General features: G+C 39.0%; 1 protein-coding gene across 2 annotated transcripts; it reads left to right on the forward strand.

The window, feature by feature from the left end:
* Positions 1–1,113: 1,113 nt before the first annotated feature.
* Positions 1,114–13,067, forward strand: LOC138193257 (deoxynucleoside triphosphate triphosphohydrolase SAMHD1-like). 2 transcript variants are annotated; one of them, XM_069141176.1, is made up of 16 exons: positions 1,114–1,417; positions 1,557–1,623; positions 2,458–2,530; positions 3,200–3,360; positions 3,946–4,061; positions 4,490–4,560; positions 5,515–5,673; positions 6,895–6,998; positions 7,108–7,216; positions 7,337–7,428; positions 7,545–7,660; positions 8,444–8,583; positions 9,782–9,874; positions 10,023–10,127; positions 10,287–10,424; positions 12,088–13,067. In XM_069141176.1, the coding sequence occupies exons 1-16, from the start codon at positions 1,237–1,239 to the stop codon at positions 12,232–12,234; spliced, it is 1,872 nt and encodes a 623-aa protein (XP_068997277.1). In that variant the 5' UTR covers positions 1,114–1,236; the 3' UTR covers positions 12,235–13,067. The 2 variants fall into 2 exon arrangements, with proteins under 2 accessions (XP_068997277.1, XP_068997278.1); XM_069141177.1 differs by having other exon boundaries at positions 6,898–6,998.
* The last annotated feature ends 255 nt before the right edge of the window (positions 13,068–13,322 follow it).

Consider the following 13,322-nt stretch of genomic DNA (forward strand, 5'->3'; position numbering starts at 1 on the left):
TATACCGGAAGCAAAGGGTTCAACTTCCAAATTAAAATCATAACAACCTAATCCATTCAGAGGTTTTTTTCAAGCATTACAGCATTTTCGTTAAAAGGTGCCATGTTGTACTGACAGGAATATTAGAGAGATGTGGTAGAGCAGTGGGTAAAATTTACTTTTCATTTGAAACCAAATAATATCAGCCAAAATCCCCAGTGACAATATCAAAATTAATACTTTTTATTGTTAAAAGCAGCTGAGAGAGAGAAATATGTCATGATTCATGACATGACTGTATTGTTATAGCTACTTATGAGTATGTATTTATTGCCACAAAATAATATGCCACACAAGGCATTCCTTTGTAGCCCACTACTTTATTGTGAGTAATAGATTTAATTTAATGGTCGGCCTAAATGTCCATGTGCTGTGCAGCAAGAAAAGTGGTCTGTGATGGATCATTCTCTTAAATTTTGGTATTGATGCTCTTGGCACTACTGATACCAAAAGAAGATGGTGTATCAGCAATATCAATAGTTTGGGGCTCTATCACTTTAGTAGTAGGGTAGAGAGGGAAAGAGGGCCTTCAGAAAGACTGGAAACAGAAACCTATTTTTATCAGCAATTTTAATTTCTTTAAAATAACATAATAGGCCCTACTGCTGGGTGAATAATTTATATCTTCTGCCTAAAACCTGCCCTTTCAAACCAGTTTGGATCTGTTTGGAAGTGAAAGCAGGTTGTAGTCCTGTGTTTTTTGTTTTGCGGTAATTCCGTGGTGCAACACATTGCAAAAAGGCACGGTCTGATTTTGTGGTAAATAACTGAAATTTACATGTTGGTAACTTTAGCTGTTTTTGCATACTTGCCTACTTCTTTATATAATTCAGCATTAAAGGAATTAAGTTAATAAAAAGCATTATAACTCAACAAAATGAAAATATTTTTGATCTATAAATCCTGTAGCATGTGGTTTTATTCAGCCAGTTGTCAATGTTTCAACAAAGGATTCAAAGGACTTTTATTTTGAGGCTGTCATTATCTTATTTTGAAATCGGTAACCGGAAAGGCCCTTTGCGTTTCTTTTTAACTTGACGCACCCAACAGAGACACAAAACCCGGGTATTTTTCACCTCCCGTGAATCCCCTGTGCGAGTCTGTCAGATCAGCTGTTGCAGTCGGCGTGCTCAACGATTTCGTCTGGATTTCGTCTCTCGTAACTAACACGAAGAACCGCCTGTGTGGCAGCTCAACATGTCGAATCGCAAAAGACCATCAGGAGCCTTTGTGAGCCCAGCGGACGAGTTCAAAACGCCGGAGAAGAAAGTGTCAGTGGTCCGGCAGCCGGATTCGGATTACAGGCGATGGGGAGTGGAGGAAACGTGCCAGTACCTTCGACGAGCGGGTCTTGGAAAATGGGAGCATACATTTAAAGGTTTGTTTTCTGGTTTAATTGATATCTGGTAAGTAGAGGCAGTCTTATAAATCTCTTGGCTGTTTTCAGCGCCTGTCTGTTTGTTGCTGTTATGACATCTAAAGCAAACATCCGAACTCCTGTTTCTTCTGTCATTCAGCTCACAACATCAAGGGTGTGGCGCTGCAGTATCTCCAGGATGATAACCTCGAGAAGATTGGCGTAGAGTAAGTGTGCATGCAAGGAAATGTGACCACGGGAAGTTTCCTCCCATCAATGCAGAGCACTAATAGTAGATCGAGTCACCCCGATTGCGTTTCTCTCCTCACTTTCCAGCACACATTGGTGAAGTACATTTACTCAAATGCTCTACTTCAGTACATCTATAATGCACTTGGACTATTCTGGAACATTTCAATTTGACCCTACATTATACTTGCAGTCCACTAAATTTCAGAGGAAAATAACGTACTCTTTAAACTCCACTTTTTACTCTTAATATGAACTTTTGACACAATGGATAATGTAACACGCTTCCAGGGTTTCTTTACCACTGTAATACTTGGGTGCAGCACCTAACTATAGCTTCACTACACACTTTCTTTTACCCATGTTTGGTTATTATCGTTTCTATGGCTGACAGCTCATTTTTAGATACATTTTAGATAAAAACACAAAAATGCATAGGTTTTGTTAAAATAAATGCCCACTGCTACTACAGCCCCTAAAGCCACCAGAAATGGAAGGAAAACAAGTTTTAAACCAGTGGTTTCCAACTTTTTTTTTTGTCTTCTTACGCCATTCAAACAGCAGTGTGTTGTCAGGTTCACATTTCAGAAGTCTATAAGTTGTTAACGGCTCCACAAAATAGTTATTTTTGCCTCTAAACTTCTTGCATGGTTTCATTTCATGAACTATACAAATGATTCACAATCTCATTTTGCTGCTTATGCACTAATAATACCCAAATGGAGGATCTGAATACTACTTCCACTGCTTCCTGCCTCGTCAGCTCTTTCAGTCCCATGATACTCCATTTCGTTCTGCTTTATTCTGTTTAGGTGTCTCGGTGACCGCCTGGAGATCCTGCACAGCCTCAGGGAACTGTGGCAGAGACAAGTTGAGGCAAACAAGGTGAACAACAGCCTCACGTCTCACGCTTTCAAGGCTATAGCAATAAATAAGACATTCTGTTGTGACGAGCAGTGAAAATATAAAACAACACCTGGGTCTCTGTATGAAACGCATCCTCTGCCCTATTTGTTTTCAGCCTACAGCTCAAAACAGACAGATAAAGGTTAAATGCAACAAAACAATGTTAAAAGGGAAGATTGTTTTGTGTGAAATGAAGACAGAGTAGGTCCTAAATCCCTGGAGGTGAATGTTAAAGAGAGCAAGGTGGCAGCTTTATTTACTAGAACCAAGAAATATCTCTTGCACTGACAGCCTGTTTGTTTTTTTTAATCCATTTTTCCCATTTTACATCTACTTATCTTTTTACATCATGTTTTAAATCACACAAAAAAATATAGGTATATTGGATGTCAGCATTGAGTTATGTCTAATGTCTGTGTTTAGAGCCCGTCCTGTCTTAGTCTCTTTTTCATAAAGAACTTTGAAACTTTTGTTCAGAGAAGTGATCTATTAATAAGGACTTGGGGTTTCTATCCCGATGTCTTGGTTGAAAACTGGTTTCTAACCACCCTTTCACTCAAATATATATTGCAGCACTGCAACTGGCATACTGGCATTTCTCTGCGTTGACGATGAATGATGACTGTTTGTCGTTCTGCCGACTGCCAGGTGTTCAATGATCCCATCCACGGACATGTGGAGTTACATCCACTTCTCATCAAAATCATAGACACACCTCAGTTCCAGAGACTACGAAACATCAAGCAGCTGGGAGGGACCTATTTCGTTTTCCCTGGAGCGTCCCACAACCGCTTTGAACACTGCATTGGGTATGCTCCCAGTTAGATCAGGGTTTATCATCAACCTACGTTGTTTTGCTGTTAAAAACACATGTAACGCTCCAAAACCACAGTAAATGCAAACACACACTATGTTAAAAGTAGTCTCACTAATACAAAACACAGTTTTCACTCTGTAGTCAATAGGGACTCAAATTTGGAAGTTGTCAACACTGCATTTTATAATCAAGCGGTGCAGAACGCACAATAGCAAATGCTGTAATTGTATTTCATCGGGACAAAAAAAACGGGGTTTTTTTCCCCCTTATGCCAAGAAAAAAAAAATACCTTCCTGTCGCACTAAGGTTGACATGAAAAGGATTGCTGGCAATTTCCAACAATTGGGGTTGCAGAAATATAAAGTGAATCAATGGCGGTGAAAGGCTGCGGTATATTAAGTGACCATGTAATAATCTTCCCGTTTGAATAAACTAATTGCAAGGATTCACTGAATTACCAAGTAATACCAAATTCTCTAATTATTTTTCTCCACACAATTATCTATTCGTCATGTTTTGTGGTGTCTTCTTTGTATATCTGGTCTGGAATAAGTTGTTCTGTTGTGTGCTTGTGTAGGGTGTGTCATTTGGCAGGACAATTTGTCCAAGCTCTGAATGAGAGGCAGCCAGAACTCCTCATCTCTCCCACAGACATCCTTTGTGTGCAGATCGCTGGGCTCTGCCACGACCTGGGTGAGTGGTTTTGTGGATATACTGCCTGTAACTTTTACAACGCACAAAAATCTCACAGGTCCATAGTCTAATATGTCTATGATTTTAGTAACTCTTCAAAACACAAGACACTAACATACATTTCATGTGGAGCAGAGGACATCCAGGTGAACTTAAACCAACTTCTAGAGCCTCTACATAAGCATATAAAAGATAAGGATAAGGGTTTGCATATGAAAAAATTATAACCCTCCAGTTTAAACGTGTTTGCTTTCACAGTGGTACGCAGATTATTAACATGTTTCAGACATTGGCCTTTTTGGTCCAGGGTGTGTGCGGGAGTGAAAATGGAAGTAAAACTATGCTTCTCATCATTTAGTTTCCAGATTGGGATACAGCACGAGTGCAACATTCACAAACATTCACACACTGTATTCCTCCCGTTCCAGGACATGGACCGTTTTCACATATGTTTGATGGTATGTTCATCCCCAAAGCACGACCAGAAATTAAATGGAAGGTAAGAACACCTGATTTAAATGCTATATTGTCTGTCTTTCTTTGGCCCTGTGATGGACTGGCAGACTGTCCACCCTCACTTAAAGTCAACTGGGATAGGGTCCAACCCCACTATGACCCTGTTCAGGATAAATGGGGTAGAGATAATGGAGAGATAGAAATGTTAAATGAAACTAGTAGTTAAGGGAAACAAATGGGGTCACATTAAGTACAGAATATGCCCCCTTTGATTAGCAACTATTAAAAAGGTTGGTCAGTTCTGTTTGGCATTAAATGCCTAAAAGGCTTTTATTTGATTTCTAAAGAGCTTTTATTTGATTTCTAATTTCCCTGTTCTGGTGCTCGTAAAATAAATTGCCAACTGCTTTAGCAAGATATTTTGAAAAAGATGACCATGCGGTGTCTGGAAACCAACAGAACTACTCGAAAAGGCAGAGGGGCAGATAATGACTGCTGTCTAGAAAGGTTTTTCAGACGGCTATTTTTCAAAAGTAACAGGAAAAGGATGTGGGCTGTCACCTCTGCACTGCAACCTAAATACTTTTTTTTTGTTTTTTACATCTAAATCATCAGTGAATTCAATAGTTTTTAAACTGTTCCATCTGACACAAATCCTCTACTCACTTGTCAGGTAAACTCTCAAATCATGTAAGCTTTTAACCTTACCCACTAAACTCTGCTCCCTTAGTGAAGGACAGTTTAAATAATGTTGTTCTTATAAACTTGGTTCATTTATCCATAGTTGTGCTGCTTGACAACATGGTGTGAAGTTACAGCAATAAGCAGCATCGTCTGTAAAGAAGGCTTTTATTGTCACTTTTTAAAAAGGCATTAACGTCATTTGGCTTTATAGTGTGACAGTTAAAGGCTTTAGATAATGATTGCGTTGTTCGGATAAGGACAACTGATGAGAACTACTGAATGTTAATTATTAATACGTTTGTATCTTTTGCAGCATGAGAAGGCCTCTCTCGCCATGTTTGATTACTTGGTGAAAGACAACGACCTGGAGCCAGTGATGGAGGAGCACGGCCTGGACCTGAGAGTGGACCTGGACTTTATTAAGGAGCAGATTAACGGACCACTGGACACTGAAGCAGCTCAAGACAAGGAGGTACCTGCAAGTAATGTGTTCAATCCATCAATAGCATTGTAGCTCATATAGCCATATCTGATTTGTATATAAAGTAATTTACCACACTGTCTATAAAACTTTCTTTGAACCCCTACTGGCTCGCTATTACAACCCTGTACATACAGTTTGCATTTATAATTTGACCTGCATATGGACGAAAGTGACGGCACTGATGTTTGGCTTCACGGTGGGCAGATAATGGTCATTTAAGTGGGCGTTTCTCTATCTCAAAGCACCAGCAACACAATAATTTCATTATGACACGCCTTCGAAAATGGATTAGAATTTATTTCTTTTTTAAATAAGAAAAATACGATACTATAAAAGTGGAATGTCAGCCTATTCAATTCAATAACATTTTATTTATATAGTGCCAAATAACAACACAGGTTATTTCATGGCACACAAAACATTAAAGTCCTTACAGCAGAACTTTACAGTAGTATACAGAGAAACCCAACAATTCAACAATTCCCACATAAGGTAGGAGGGAAAAACTCCTATTTTAACGGCGAAAAAAAAAAAAAAGTCCTTACTGGGAGAGCCTAGTAAGAGATATGTGAGGTTGTGGCTCACTATCATTTCTGTGTAAACAGACCTTTCAGTATTTAGTGGCCTTTGGATATTTATTCAGCAGAAAGCCTTCAAAACTAAAGTAAGATTGAAACTTGTGGCTTTCCCTTTCTGTTTCCTTCCAAAGTCCCAATTTGTTTGGTTTCAGAGCAGCCCACTATAGACCGCACCAAATTTGGATGAAATTTAAGGTTGTTTTTTTAGATATACAACCCATTATTATTTTTGATCTTAAGAGTACAGATTTCTTGGAAAATTCAGTTAGAAAACTTTACAGACATCACAGTGCGAAATGCAAGTTTATCGGTGAGGTGACGCCGGTAATAGTGGCTTGTTTACTTTTACCACCTCAAACCCGTCACCTACAGATTCTGTACTCTACCCTGTTGTCCATTTGTTGTTATGTATGTGTATGTATACGTATATTCTCACTCGTATATAATGAACAAGCTCAGCTGTCCTTGTATTAGCTATATGTCTATAATATTATAATAATATTTCTATCTTTCTATAATTGCTTATTTTTTTACTATAAAAACACAGACAATACCTGCAAACCAAAGGCTAACACCTTGAATGCATAAAAAACTTGACCAGTTAAGTTCATTGTTCTGCCTGTCGTCTCAGCAGTGGCTATATAAAGGCCGCCCAAAAGAAAAGTCTTTCCTCTACGACATTGTGGCCAACAAAAAGACTGGCATTGATGTGGATAAGTGGGATTACTTTGCCAGGTGGGGCTTATTGATTTGTCTCTCCAATACTAATTTCCCAAAATGTATATTTTCTGTTCAGTCCTGATACCTTTTTTTTCCCACATAATTCTTTACCCGCTTAACTCAGGGACTGCTACCACCTGGGCATCCAGAACAACTTTGACCACAGCCGCTTCCTGAAGTTTGCCAGGGTGTGTGAGGTGGAAGGGGAGAAGCTCATCTGCACACGAGACAAGGTGCTGACTTTATTGCGGCTGTTTTTTGTTGTTTTTTTTCATCCAATTTTAAACAGCCCTCAAATTAGATGAAAGTTGGCTACTAAAATAAAGATAATTCTTTTATAATTTATTGAACAGGAGGTGGGCAATCTATATGACCTGTTCCACACCAGGAACTGTCTCCACAGAAGAGCCTACCAGCACAAAGTTGGCTATATCATCGAGACGATGTGAGTAGCTGGTCACTCTGATGCAGCTTGTTGGCTTTCCTTCATGGTTTAACCTCTCGTATCGAATGCAGCAAAGTGTGTTCACAAGTGATGATGTGTTGGACGTTTTTTAACAGGATCACGGAGGCCTTCTTAAAAGCCGATCCACACATCCAGATTTCAGGCTCAGAAGGGAAGATGTTCAATCTCTCCAACGCCATGGAAAACATGGAGGCCTACACCAAGCTGACAGGTCATTACACACAGACACGTTGTATTGTTAACTCATGTCTGCAGAACATTTACACAAAGACAGAGACGGTCTCAGAGAATGCGACAAGTAGGGAGTCCACGCAAGACGGTCACTTAAAACAAGTTAAATTTATTCAAAATAAAATAACACAAACCAAGAATGGAGTGTGAAAATCTGTACCATCAGTAATGCAAGCAGTGAGTGGATATGAGTATTTTGTATTTTAAAATACTGCTGATGCCAAAGGAAGGAGGAGAGAGAGACTAATCACATGGGCCAGCTTTTTTTTTTTTTTTGCCTTATGAGGAATCAAAATAAGGTTATCAAACAATAAATGGTCTCAGCCTGTTCACTAATTGAACAGGTGTGCTTCTAAAGCACAATGAAACATTACTTCGTGTGCTACTCCTCTGTCAGTGGTGTACAATTTTTATTTTGTATCAGTCCTATAGAATATATATGAACTATATACAAACAATAATGATTTATTGCACAAACTATCCCAACCCTGGTTTGAATCCAGGCAGATATAATATAGAGGAATGAAAACCATCTTCAAATAAGACTACTTTGTGCTTTGCACTGAAAACAATTTTCACTTTGTAATATTCTTCTGTGGCAGTTCTTTACACAGCACGTTTTGACTGAAAACCACAAGTTTATTCATGTAACTTTTTATAGTTTCAAATAAAGACACTAAATAAGTAATTTAGTAACTTTGATGTTCTTGGTTTGCTTTGTTTACCCACCCTGGAATCGAATTTTTCTTTGTTTGTCTTTTAGATCATGTGTTTGAACAAATACTCAACTCCTCCTCCCCGGAGCTGGCAGAGGCGAGGGAGATCCTGCGCAACATCATCCATCGGCGCCTCTACAAGTGTTTGGGCGAAACTCACCCAAACAAAGAAAAAACCCTAACTCAGGTGTGTGTTGGTTTGTGTGGCCCTGGTCACACTTGACTTTAAAATGAGTCTTTGGTGATCCCATCATAAGTGGACAGCTCAAAGTACAGGTGTGAACACACCCAAGACGCGCCGGAGCCGATTGCAAATTCATGTGCAGTGTGAATGTAAACACGTCCCTGGCCACATTGAAAAACTACCTACTCCACCATTGTCCTCAGAATAAGCAATAGAAATAATATCTAATAGAAAAAAGCTGCAAACTGAGCTGGTGGCTACAGGGCAGCTGTTTAGTGAATGAAAACAGAGACTGTCTACTTCACATTCATCTTCAACTTCAGGGTCTAGATCATTTATCCACTGCAGTGCAGAGCCCAACACTCTGAATCCCACCAGAATAATGAAATAATCTGTGCCTGATCTAAATGTGACCAAATTGAGCCTGACTGAGTTTGAGTTGAGATTTACAAACTCTAGTGTTCAGACAATTTTCCTGCATAATAAATTTTAAGAATGAGTTTAAACTTTGTGTATTTTGAGTACAAATTGAAAACAAGGCAAATAATAAGAGCCTGGTCGCTCCTAATTCACTCAGTTGAGTTTTTTCATCAGATTATTTGTCTCTGTCTGGCGCTACATGCATTTCCTGCATCGATGTTGAACTGTTGCCAACAACAGACATTATTTGGTCTGAAAGTGCCTCATGTCTTAAATTGAATATCTTCCATCAGGTCACGGATCCTTAAGGCTTTCTGACCGATCGTATATTATTCTTACATCATCATAAGAGTAACGTTTACTTACACAGCACTGTTGTGCTTTACAACGATGTCGAATGGAATTAAAAGAAAAGAAAGGCAGCTGGGTTGTGGGATGATTTATTATGGTTCTTGAAGAGCGCTTTAAATTTTGTATGACAACATTGTTTGGTAGAATAACTGACAGTAATAACATACAGATGTTAAATTATCATGAATAGGCTAATTGACATTCAAATGAGGCTCGAGTGAGCGAAGACATCTGATTTTGTTAAATGCCTGATGCTTCGACTCCACTCTTCTCTATTCTAATCTCTATTAATTACAATATGCTCATTACTATTTTTTTTTTTTTTATTATATGAAGATATGATACCAATCTGATTAAAAACTTTCTCAGTCACTCACTTAATGGTGCCGAGTTGAAATAAGTATCATCTGTCGACTCTTCTCGTTAAAAGACGGAGATTATTCACATGTGGGAAGAATCCCTGTCCAACACTGAGAGTGGAAGTCAGGCCGTCGGTCTGAAGCCAGAGGACTTTGTAGTCAACGTGAGTTTTTCATCTAATTACTTAATCTCATACACTTCATTTGTCCATAGCCCCAAAGGAGGGAATTCCTTTATCCTGTGAACTTAGTTTCTTTCCCTTTTGTGACTGACTGCACTTTTAGATCCAAAAACTTCTCCATCTTTTTTAGGTCATTGTTTTGGACTATGGGATGAAGGAAAAGAACCCGATCAACAATGTGCGTTTCTATGGCAAGAATGACTTCACTAAAGCCTTCCAGATACGCAAGGACCAGGTCAGAACTGAAGCAACGATCACAGAATTTAAATCTTAAATATTTGTATACATGAGCAACTCGCACATTTCAGTTTCATGTGTTTTCCATGTCTTTTAAATGTCTCCATCTTGGATTTATGTCTCATTTTAAACTATGTGATGCTGTCCGTCTTGTCAGGTGTCTAAACTTCTCCCGGAGCACTTTGCTGAGCAGCTGATCAGGGTCTACTGTAAGAAGACAGACGATGAGAGTCTGGAGGCTGCCCAGAAGCACTTTGTTCAGTGGTGCACGAAAAATAACTTCTCAAAGCCTCAGGTACTTTTTATCATCTACAGCAACGAGAATTACAGTTGCATGCAGTGACAATGCTGAAGGGATCATTTACAGTAGGAAATGTAGAGTACAAGTAGCATGGGGAAGTGTAATGAGCTGGCCCCTGTGTTGTCTGTGTCTATCACAATACAGCAGTGACATGGTATACAGGACATCTATGCATACTGCACACGGCAATAACAGTTGGTCATCAGAGGACTTAAAGTAGCTATAACTTCAATTCAATTTTATTTATATAGCGCCAAATCACAACACGGGTTATTTCATGGCACTTAACACATCCTGATAACTGATATTTTAATAATCATATTGTATCTCATGACAGCGTGACCGTGATATAAAAAGGTTCCCTTGTTTCGCTACAGAGAATTATCACCTGAACCTGCAGCTCCATCAGCTTCACTGAGCAGCAAAGTTCGAAGAACGGTGAATATTAGACTTTCACTCACCAGGTGATCAGAAAGTGGACCGCAGACAAATGATTATGTTGCTCTCCAACTGCTCGAGGAATGAATGAGCAACTGTTTGCTAACAAGTTATCTGCATTAAGTTGTGTTCACAGCTGGTTCCTGCTGCCCACAGCTAGCTAAGAACAGTCAGTTATTTGCAGTGCTGTAATATGAATCCTGCAGTTTGTCAAATGACAGCAGCGAGCCACAGATATCTGAATAAAGCTGCGTGCATTAAAGGAAGGAAGTGGAAGGTAGAGATGGAAGCAGTTCTGTCAGGTTCAGAACTATAACATAGCGCTGATAGTATAAGAATCAAACCCACAGTCAGACAAAACAAGGCTTGGACCCAAATCTGAGTTTTACTTGCAGCAAGGGAAGTCCGTGCCAGGTCTTAGAGTTGTAAGCTCTTCACCTGGCATCAGCCAACTCCAACACAGACTTCCCTCTTTGCTCCTTTTATTGTATACATGGGGTTATAAAACAGCATGTTATCTCTTTGCCTCCTATATGGGTATTTTTGCTTTTAATATCCATTTGCTTTTAACCTATGTGTGCTAAACTAGATAAGCCAGTTCCTCCTTCCCCCGAGGGGCCATATACTGCAAAAGAGGAACTCGTGGAATGTGCATGCAGTATGAGACATTTCAACTACAGTTTAATGCATAGACTAACGGAAACTTTACACACATAACAGTAACTTAATTTACACACTGACAATGAGTTACTATTTTTCCTAACAAGTTCATATTTACATTTAGTCCCAGAATCAGGTATCGGCAAATTGTTGTGAGGAAGTGTGTGTTGTGGTATCTGCTGCTGTGGCATTAAGTAGCAATAATCTCAACTGTCAGTTCAGGAAAACAGTGTGTGGTGGAGGGTGTGTCGAGGTGAAGAAAGGGAGGTAAAGATGTCAGAAAACTAAATTAGTTTTTCGACTGTAGAAAACATAATTGTCGACTATTGGACTTTGGCATATAAAACATGTAAAAAAAATAAAAAAAAAGACTGTAGGGAGTTGCTGCCACCTTGTTATGGCTGGAGACAGTAACTCAAGTGTTCACATTAATTTAGAATTTGTTTACAGAACAATGGCACAGTTAGGATAAGAAGTTACTGAAGTGCCCGCCATCAGCAGTGTCATCTCCACACTGCTCCTCTTGATACCAGTGTGTATTGTTTTTGTTCACGCGTAGGTAGGAGACATTATCCCACCTGAGCTGACTCCCCTGAAATCCAGCGAGGCCAAGGACGGTGAAGAAGGCAACTCCAGAGCAGCAGACTGTGGCAGTGGGCAAAATAAAGCCAAAAAACAGCTGAGATGGAAGAGATGGAAAGAATAGCCCTCCATCGCACATTTAGAGACAGACTAGATGAGACGGTGTTTAAAGAAATGTTTATTTTTCTACGAGGTGAGTGTGCTGATGAGCACAGCAAACTGTTTTACACCAAAAAATATATTATTTAAAAGTTTCAAAAAAAGTGCATACATTTATGCATTTCCAGGATTGTACTCAGGGTTTTTTTAAAAAAAAAAAAATAGGGCTCTCATCAACATTACATTTAATTTAATCATTTTAATCTTGTTTTTATCTTAGTCTCATTTGGAAGTAGAATTTTGCTTATCAGAAGCCTACTATCATGTATCTCTATTACAAACAACAGGTGACGGTCTTGTTTAATTATGAAACTCAACATGCACACAGTGTATTTCAGGGCAGCGTGTTTTTACAGCAGATACAGCTGACGGGTTTTGAGGCAATTTTTTTATTCAGCTTTCAGGAAGAAGGCAGTGATGGTTTTTATTTCGTCACTGTCAAGCTGTCACAAGACACATCAAACTCTGCAGTCAAAAGTTGCTCCATAAGAACAAGCAGCGTTTTTCACATTTAAAGCGAGTGTTTATGTTTACTTATGGGATTGTTTGGAGATTTAGCTTGAGTGAGTATTATTTGGTTTTTGAGTTGAGTTTGTTTTGTGGTGCTTTATTTATTGTTCTTACAATAACTGGTTCGGCTTGTTCATTTCTCTTTTCACCTCATAGTTTTGTGCAGCATTTTTAAATGGTGTCTTGGATACCTTTTTAAAATGTTTTAGTCCTGCCAAAATGTCATCAGGGAGTGTACATGTAGCAAAAGGGTTTGACATTCTGTCCAAATAAACATTTTCAAATGTTTCCTCCAGTAATTCAACTTGATGAACACTAGAGGGGACCATACACTCAGTTAAAGAGAAGTGCTCCACATGATGTTTTGTTTTCGCTGATTTTATTTTCTGTGACCTGAAATCTAAATTTTCAGTTGCTTTGTTTTGTTACATGAAGACCTCACACGTGAGAGCTCAGTCTTTAACTTCCTGTGGGTTACTAGTGAGACATTAAAATCACAAAGAGAAATTTCCCAAATCTGTGTTGGATCACAATATGGCAAAA

The sequence above is a fragment of the Embiotoca jacksoni genome, unplaced genomic scaffold (genome assembly GCF_022577435.1).
Source record: "Embiotoca jacksoni isolate LCO1_2020_lvr unplaced genomic scaffold, fEmbJac1.0.p SCAF_9, whole genome shotgun sequence".
NCBI lineage: Eukaryota > Metazoa > Chordata > Actinopteri > Embiotocidae > Embiotoca > Embiotoca jacksoni.

Coding starts and splice junctions, on each gene's coding strand:
- LOC138193257 (XM_069141176.1), top strand. CDS start 1,237: ATGTCGAATCGCAAAAGACCATCAGGAGCCTTTGTGAGCCCAGCGGAC. Junction 6,999..7,107: donor AAGTGGGATTACTTTGCCAG/GTGGGGCTTATT, acceptor CGCTTAACTCAG/GGACTGCTACCACCTGGGCA. Junction 7,429..7,544: donor GGCTATATCATCGAGACGAT/GTGAGTAGCTGG, acceptor GTTTTTTAACAG/GATCACGGAGGCCTTCTTAA.